Here is an 8,621-nt window from a genome sequence, read left to right as displayed (position 1 = left end):
CCCCCCCCCCCCCCCCCCCCCCCCCCCCCCCCCCCCCCCCCCCCCCGCCCCAGCCACTCGGCTTTGCTCAATCCATAGTCTGTTTTCCAAGAATCAGGCCCAGCAGTCATCTCACGCACCTGGCCACGGAGGGAGTAGGGATGGCGTGTGGATGGCGGTCCCCATAGCCAGAGAGAAGAAGAGCTACCGCGCACAGGTGCTAGGCTGGAGGCTTGGGCAGAAGTTGTGGGATGCGGGCGCGCAGCAGAGAAAACCCTGAGTCCCAGCCTCTCCTCTCTTCCAAGTAGGCCCCAGAACAGCTGTGTCTTCCCTGACCCCTCCTCTGGGCAGCCCAGTGGCTGTAAGTGACTGTGGAAACAGCTCCTGGGTACAAATCCCAGCTCTGCGGCTTATGAGCTGTGTCACCTTCAGTGAATGGCTTTCTCAGCCTTAACCTTCTCATCTGTAAAATGGGGACAATAATACCTGCTCCCCCTCCGACCAGGATGGTTATGAGGACCAAACTGATGATCCCCCAGCACAGAAGAACGGGCACCCAGGAAAATGTTTGTTGAGTGACAGAACGACTGCCAGATGGTACTGTTCTACTTTTAAAGTGTGGCTTCAGGGCTGCAGGGACACCATGGTGACACCCCCCACCCTCCCACCCCCGGCATTGAGTGGCCAGGGCAGGGCAGCGGGGGCAGTGACACCACGCTGAAGGCAACCACGCAAGCCACAGAAATGGTGCCTGCGCCCCCTGACCCGCGGTGCCCGCGCCCCCTGACCCGCGGCGCCCAGCACCTGCCCAGCATGGGGGTAATCTAGACCCGACGGCAGGGGGCTCGCCAGCCACGGGCCAAATTTACAAATCCAACTACCCCCTCACGAAGCGTACCACAGGCCAGTTGCACACAAAAATGGCAAGAAATATACACAACCAACCACTCGACCACAACCACGATCACAGTCTCACAGCCCACGTGGTCTCACACTCAACCACACATACGCGCTCCCCCACATGGCCTCAGAGGCAGCCAGCCACACGCCCCGAACTCGCGCACCGCAACACACAGTCTCGCACCCCCGCGGCTCCCGTGCAGACACACCTGCAGTCACACCACCTCACCCACAACTCCCCATCCACTCCCGCTGACAGCCATCCCCCCCCTGCACCGCTGAGCTCACCCACGACGGCTTGCCCGCAGCCCCCACGCAGCCCACGGGCTCCCGGAGCTGCCACACCCACCCGACTCAGGCCCGTGCCTCCCCGACGACAGGCACAGCTCCTCTTGCAAGGCCCACGGGTAACTCGTCATTTGCTCAAAATAGCCCAGTGGAAGCTGAGTACGGGCTGGGGTTCCTCCTGGAGCCTCTGCCGCGGGAAAGGCTTTGGCTTTCTGCTCCTCTGCCCACATGGGCACGTTTTCTGTGGCCCGTAGTGGTCTTCACGGCTTGGTGGCAGCCTACGCCCACCCCCTCCTTGTCCCTGCCCTTGAAGGAGGTCTAGCAGCTGCAGGGAAGCTCTGCCAGGCTCCTCTTGGGGTTCCACCGTGCATACAAGCTCTGACACAAATAGGCCCTGAATGCCGCCTCCAGCCTGCGCTGGGCAGCAGGGGACCCACTGTGTGCTCCACTCTGAGCCCAGCTCTCAGACAGCTGGGAGGGAAAACAGACATAGGACACCCCCGGAGCCCCCGCTTAGTGGACCCTCCATCTGCCCATCTGGGAAATGGGGGAGAACAGAGGGGTGGTGGGTGCGGCATATGGGGGCCTCCTCACTGCACTCCGCTCCCTATCCCCCCACCTCAGACTTGGGTCCACTGAGTCACTGAGTCTCAGGGCCCTGAAGGTCAGTCAAGGATGAATCCGACATGGTGGGATCTCACGAATCACAGTGGGTGGGGGTGGAGACATCTGAGGCAGGTCGGGTGGCAGCCTCTGGCTCTGGCCGGCCCTAGCTGGCCCTGCCTGACCCATCGGTCCTATGAGAGGCTCACAGCCTGGTGGCCTGAAGAAGGGAAAGAGGGATACAGGGGAAGAAAGAGGAACCTTAAAGCAGACCAGGAGGGCTCAGGGTCAGAGGCGCAGGACCTGGAAGGCAGTGTGGGAGGCTTACACTCTGGCCGGCAGTGTGGGGCTCCAGGGGCATCCCCAGGGAGAACGGGCCCTCAGGCCTGCCCATTGGGAAGACAGAGGCAGAGAATGGGACAGAGCAGTGGGCAGAAAAGGCCTGAGAACTGAAGGAGAAAGAAGGAACAGGGACGCCTATGACGACAGAAGCACAGGAAGGAAGCAGCATGTCCCTACTGGAGAAAGAACACTCAGCCCTGGGACGGAGGATGCAGGCCTGTCCTCACCGCACCTGTCAGGAAAAGTTACTGCCAACTACTATCGTCCCAGTGGGACCAGGGCCCACAGGGACCCCTGCCAGCAAAGGGCAGCAGAGCACCACTCAGAGACCATGTCTTGCCAGCCCACTGGCCTCGTGACCTCAGAGTCTCAGACCCTTCCTGGGGCTACTGTGGGATCCCTGGGCCACCCTGTGAAGCTCAGCCCCAGAGGTCGGCCCCAGAGGGGCTCAACATCCACACAGTAGAGACACCCTGGTCACTGGCACTGCCCATCCTGGAGGCTGCCAGCAGAACCTCCTGGGCCAGGGGTGGGCAGGGTCTGGACTAAGGGCCTAGAGCAACCAGCGGTTGGACGTAGCCCACTGAAGACAAGCAGCTCGATCCTGGCTTACACCCCAAATGCCCAGGCCAGGCCTGTCTTTACGAAATTTCCTTCTTTGCCCCAATTAACTTGTACAGTGTCTGAAAACCTTGCAGATCAATAAATACCCCCCTCGGGACAAAAGGCTGGCGGAGCAGTAGCTCTCTCACATGGGCAAAGGATGGAGAGAGACAGATGCCAGATCCTGCCTCCTGCCACCAGCGGGCCGTGCCAATGGAGATATGTCCCCCCCGCTGCCCACAGCCTCCTTCCGTTTCCCCGTTGTTGCCTTAATGGGGTTAGATCAATCTGTAAGGTCCCGCCTGCTAGAATGTCCTGAGATTTTCAGGGAAGACCACACGTGATCCAAAAGCCAAGAAGCAACCGCAAGGCCTGAGATGAAGGCCCGGCCTTAGGGCTGCAGTCCTCCCAGAGGAACGGGTGGGCCAGCTGGGGCACCCGGCGTCCAGTGCCTGGCGTGCCTGTCCCGGCTGTGGACCTCAGGCAAGCTCTGAACCTCTCCAAGCCTCAGATTCCCAGCTCTGGACAATGAAGTTGAAACCATTTCCCAAAGAAGCATGCCATCAAGCAGCACTTAGTGGGTATGTCAAGTCCTCCCTGCCCTAGGAGTTGGACCTTTGTCACTACTAAAACCATGGCCACCACCTACTCCCAGTTAAAATCCCAGCAGGCAAGGCCAATTAGCATACTCACGGCCTTGTTTCTGTTCACCCTTCGGTCCTGAGGTCCTAGCCTCTCCTGGGTTACGGTCACCCATATTAGTGAATGGAGGTGGCCACGGAGGTCAGGTGGGCTTCACCCTTCCAGGTTTTACATTTCCTCCCAGGGATGGGGGCTTAACGGGCACTTTCAAGTGGTGATAGATGTGGCTTAGTAGAACTTGGGACCAGGAGAGGAAACAAATGTGCAATTCATGAATTTGCTAATTGTCCTTCATTTTTACCTTCCGCCATTTTTCCTAGACTCTGACATCCGTGCTCGTGGCAAGGACTGCCCTGCGAGAGCGCGGGGCCAGCCGCGGAGGCCAGGGGCATCCAAGCTGGCCGGCCGGCCCACGCCCTCCTCCCGGCCACCGCCTCCAGCCCACACCCCGGCGCCCCGCACACCACGCGAGGCAGGAAGCCCATGGCACTCAATCTTTTATTTTCTTAAACTGTACACAGATGTAAAATACTTTAACAGCAAGTCTATGGGAAAATTGTTTGGTTTTAAATTATTATGAAACAGAACCTAAGGGGAGCTTTATTAAATAAACATAAAGGTGGGGATTTAAGGACGCACACCTGCATTCTACCATAGTCATTTTTTTCTGTACCTTCTGGGTGTGTAGAGATAGAAAAGACACGTCAAACTGAATAAACAAAATCCATTTAACCCTGAAACGTTGGCAGGCCGCTCACGGGATTGTTCAGAACGTCCACCTCATAGAAGATGGCCTCACCATCTAATAAAAATTAAAACTGATCTGTTGGCCTCTTTGGTTCCAAAATTATGTATAATACATTTAACTGTATTTTTTTTTTGCTGCTATAAAAATAACTTCTTTTTTCAAATGGCAGTTTCTGACTAATCATGCAACTAAATCAGTGCAAACATTAAAAGCAATCATTCGCTTAAAAAAGAAGCAAAGGATTTCATTTCAAGTATAAAAAAATATAAAAAGAGTCGTACGAGTCCAGTTTCGTCTAGTGTGGGTCAACCCTTTAAATTGCATAGTTCACGCGGCACTTGGGCATCTGGGAGCGAGTTCAGTGCTCTGCCAAGGGCCACTTCTGGACACACGCAGCTGGGCAAGTGCTAGGTCATGTGCGTTCAGGCAAGGCGGCAAGGGCTAGGAGGGGCAGGCGGGCAGGCGAGCAGGCGGGGGGCCACGTCCATGGCCAGCCCTGGTGGCCGGGACCCACACGGGCAACTTCTGCAAAGCAGCTGAAAGCCTTCACCAGCTCTCCAAGACCAGCTAAACTGCTCCCCCCCACCCCAACACAAACCCTGCTGGGAGAGGGGCGCACCCCCCTCCCGGACACCAGCATTTCCAGAATGCCTCCACTCCACCATATCCTCCTCTGAGCTCATTCCCTTGCCTAGGGGTCGTTTCCACCCCTACCCCAACCAGTCCAAGAAGACTACCCCCAGCGAAGAGCACGGATTGCAACATGTTTTTCTTCCCATGTAAAATGATTCAAATCTTCACTTCAAAGGTCATACCTGGTAGAAAAGTCCCTTTTCGATTCTACAGCTGGAATGCATGACCTGTCTGTCAACTGCTAGTGATCAGTTAAAGCATCAAATTAAGACCCTTCTCCTCTCCCTCCCTCCCTCCCCCTGAAACACACACACATAGAAGTCTCGCCAGGGACCCAAGCAACAGTCAAAGGGTCATTGCCACGGCTCCGCGGTCTCTGGCAGGTCGTGTCCATTCTGGGCCTCTTTCCCTCTACGAGGGTGGGAAAAGACAGGCTTTCCCTGGTCCTGCAGCATGAAGGATCCCAGGCAGGGAAAGAAGCCAACATGTCTGAGCCAGGAGATGCTGAGGCATGGCCAGCCTTGCACACAAGCAAAGGGGGACACGCCGCCCTCCTCCCTGTCCGCACGCTCCCCACCCCCGCATCTGCTTTTCCTCTCTGTGGCTCCCGTGAGCGCGCGCTCTCTCTCTCTCTCTCTCTCTGTCTCTGTCTTTGTGCTTTTATGTGTGCTCGGAAGGCGCGATTTAGAGTGGCCGGGCCAGCTGGTGGGAACGGTGGCCGCTCACCCCATTCTCTCCGACTGACAGGCATTTGTAGCTAAGCTGCCATTTGTCACCGCATCCATTTGCTGGTATCCTGGAGGCTGCTGTGTGGGTGGCAGGATGCGTCTGGCTGTGCGTGTCTACGTGTGCGTTTGAAAGTATCTCATGTCAGTTGAGGGTTCTTGCTCTGGCTTTGACTGATTGCTCGATGAAGTAGTGGAAAAAGATTTCAGGCCTCGCCCTGGCCCCTTCCGGGCAGCCCGATGCAAGGACCGCTGGCGCTCCCGCCGGCTGGGCAGCCGGTTCCCACGGGGGCTGGAAGGAGCCCTTCCGGGCCCGCCCCCCACCCCGCCCCCGCCGCAGCCCTGCCGCGGTCAGGCGCAGCCGCACTCCTCCACGATCATGTTGGGCACGTCGCGCTTGACGATGTTGTACTCGTCGTCGAAGTAGAGCATGGACATGGTGCTCAGCTTGGTGGGGATGCAGCAGGAGTTCACCGTGCCGGGGTTGAGGCCCCGCATGCGGTACTGGTTCACCACGGCCGTGTGGAAGGAGGAGGCGGAGCCGGGGACCCCCGCCAGGTAGGCCGGGCAGCTGCCCTCACAGTAGTTCCCGTAGTAGCCGGTGGGCGCGATGATCCAGTCGTTCCAGCCGATGAGGCGGAAGTCGATGAAGAACTGTTGCCTGCAACAGAGGTTGGTCCGGCCATCGCACTCCAGGCCCCGCTTGCGGATGCGGTGCCTGCTGTCCCCCAGCCGGGCCTGCACGACCACAAAGGGCCGGTGCGACTCCTCGCCGGGGTCCACGAACACGGGCACCACGGCCAGCTCCTGGCACCCGTCACACTGCACGTCCAGGTTGAGCCGTCGCTCGCCCCGCTCGAACAAGGCCTGGATGGCCTCGGTGAGCGGGAAGGTGTGCCAGCCGCTGCGCTTGAGGTCCACCTTCTTCTCCACCATGTTCCACCGGTCGCCGTGGCCCTGCTCCTGGAAGTACACCTTGACCCGCACCTTCCTCCGGCTGCCCTTCTCCAGGACGTAGGGCAGGAGCTTCAGGTAAAGCCACAGGCTGGCCTGCACCACGAACAGGTTCTGGTTGCCTTCGTTGGAGATGAAGAAGTACAGGCGGACCCGGGAGGAGGCGAGGCCATCTGCGGAGAAGTGGGAGAGCAGGCCAAGTTAATTCAAGGAGAACACGAGGCAATGGGGAGAGACTCTGCTGCATGATGCTGGAATGTGAACTTGCCACGCAGCTGGAAAACGTTATTGACCAGAAATACTGTTCCTGGGGCCAGGGCCTCTGACTGGAACCTGGGAGAGGCAGAGAAAATCATTTTCCATTGAGAAACCCCGATCAGCTCAGAGCTGGAGGGTCCAGGCCTATAAAATCCTGCCTCACCTCTCCCAGGCCAGGGCTCCCTGGAGACAGGCTGTCAGGCCTCAAAGCTCAACAGAGGAACTTGTCAGGAGGCCAAGATCTTAACAAGTTGTTATGGGTATCTGTGAAATCTGAAAAACAAAACCAGGATCGCACTGAGGATTTTGGGGTGGGTTGTTTCAGTAAAGAGGTTGGGTTTTTTTTTTTTTTTTTTTTTTTTTTTGGTTAACTCAGGGCATTGCAAAATCAAGCTGAGCCACCTACCGCCTCTTCCCAGTGTTTACCTAAGCATGATCTGATCCAACCCCCAGTGGAACCTCCACTGCAAACAAGTGAGCTCTGCTCAGATTTCTGACACAGGAATGGGTGCTTTGCAGGCTGCAAAGTACAGCCCTCGTTTCTGACTAGTTCCAAGGGACAGGACATTCAGCCTTGAAACTTGAGGTCCAATCCTTTCATGAGACACTGGCTCCCCATTAATGGCACGTTCAAAATCGCCAAGGAAAAGGGGGAACTGGCTTGTTAGTTTCCTCCATAATTCAGCTCAACGAAAAGAGAGGCCATGCCAACCGAGACACAACTACTCTCTCATGGTACATTTCAGTGACGCTTCTGACAATTTGTACTTTTTTCTTCCTTTTTTTTTTTTTTTTTGCAGGAAGAACAAGTAAGGCAACTGTGTGACCATAGCTGATTTTATCAAACCTCCTACCACTGCCCTGCAGCCCCCTCCTCAGGCCTCGCCTGGCTCCTCTAATAACACTGACATCTGACTTTGAAATGGGGGAAAGTGCAGCCTTAAAAGCTGGTCTTGGACGAGCTGCCTGTGACCTGAATCTGTTATTTATAAGTCAAAGAGCTGGCTCCGTGAAACGGACCAGAAATATACTAGCCCCCGCTGTCATTTTGTGCCACCGGGACCAAAAGGCCTCCTCGACCTTCCAGAATCACATTTCTACTCTGGGCCCCAAAGCACCTTTTAATCCAAGCTCTCTAATTGCATGTCGAGCTTTCCCTGACTCGGTCGGACAGCTAAAACAGCAATGCATTTCTTTCTAAGCACAAACCAGCCCGATTGTCTCTGCTTTTCTCCACACCCGGCCATGCAAAACTTTTCATCCCTTTTCATCCCCAGGCGGCACCAGGACCGTCTGCCTGCTGCCTGGGAGGGTGGGGGGCATTTTCAGCCTGGTGACACAACCGCTTCCCCCCACAAGCTCCCTGCCCACCCCCGCCCTGCCCGCACCAGGGCTTCCCCCTCTGCGACCTTCTCCGCAGTCCCCTCGGCACAAATGGGGCTGAGCTCCAGGCACAAAAGCCAGCCTGGCTCATTCAAGTCCTGAAAAGGACAGCGGAGTGGAAAGCACTTGCAGCATTTCAGTGCCGGCACATTTTCCTCCTTCTTTTAAAGTTCCGAAAGATTTTCTGTCTCTCAATTATTATATTTAGACAGTAGTAGAAATTGGCAATCCAGGGCCCGGAGAAAATTCCAGAAAGGGCTCCTACCCTTTGTTAACTACGAACTCTGCGGCTCTCAGGCGAGGGGGCTGCTGCCGCTGCCAGGCGAGCCGAGAGGCACGGGGCTGCCCCCGAGAGCCGCGTCTTTCTCTGCGTAAATGATGGGACCTGTTGAGAAGCCTGCCTTCCGCCCGATTCCGGTGCCCACACAATCGGAAGAGAGGTTGCCTAGCTCTCCCCAGTGAGGCTTCAGCAATCCTGGCAAGCCCACGCTGCCCGGCGATGGAAGCGGCCCCGGGGCCTCTCACGCAGGCACACACACACACACACACACACACACACACAC

The 8,621-nt window shown here is 56.8% G+C and overlaps 1 protein-coding gene across 1 annotated transcript in view; it reads right to left on the bottom strand.

Annotated features, from left to right (window-relative positions):
• Window positions 1–3,841: 3,841 nt before the first annotated feature.
• INHBB (inhibin subunit beta B) overlaps window positions 3,842–8,621 on the bottom strand; it is a 5,720-nt gene continuing 940 nt past the window's right edge. The window contains exon 2 of the mRNA XM_040619022.1: window positions 3,842–6,590. Within this exon, the coding sequence (XP_040474956.1) occupies window positions 5,815–6,590 (776 nt within the window). The 3' untranslated portion in view covers window positions 3,842–5,814. The remainder of the gene's footprint in view (window positions 6,591–8,621) is intronic.

Source organism: Ursus maritimus, unplaced genomic scaffold, assembly GCF_017311325.1.
Source record: "Ursus maritimus isolate PB19 unplaced genomic scaffold, ASM1731132v1 scaffold_1, whole genome shotgun sequence".
In the NCBI taxonomy this organism is placed as follows: domain Eukaryota; kingdom Metazoa; phylum Chordata; class Mammalia; order Carnivora; family Ursidae; genus Ursus; species Ursus maritimus.
Note: the sequence above shows the minus strand (reverse complement) of the source record. Positions and strands in the feature narration are given on the sequence as shown.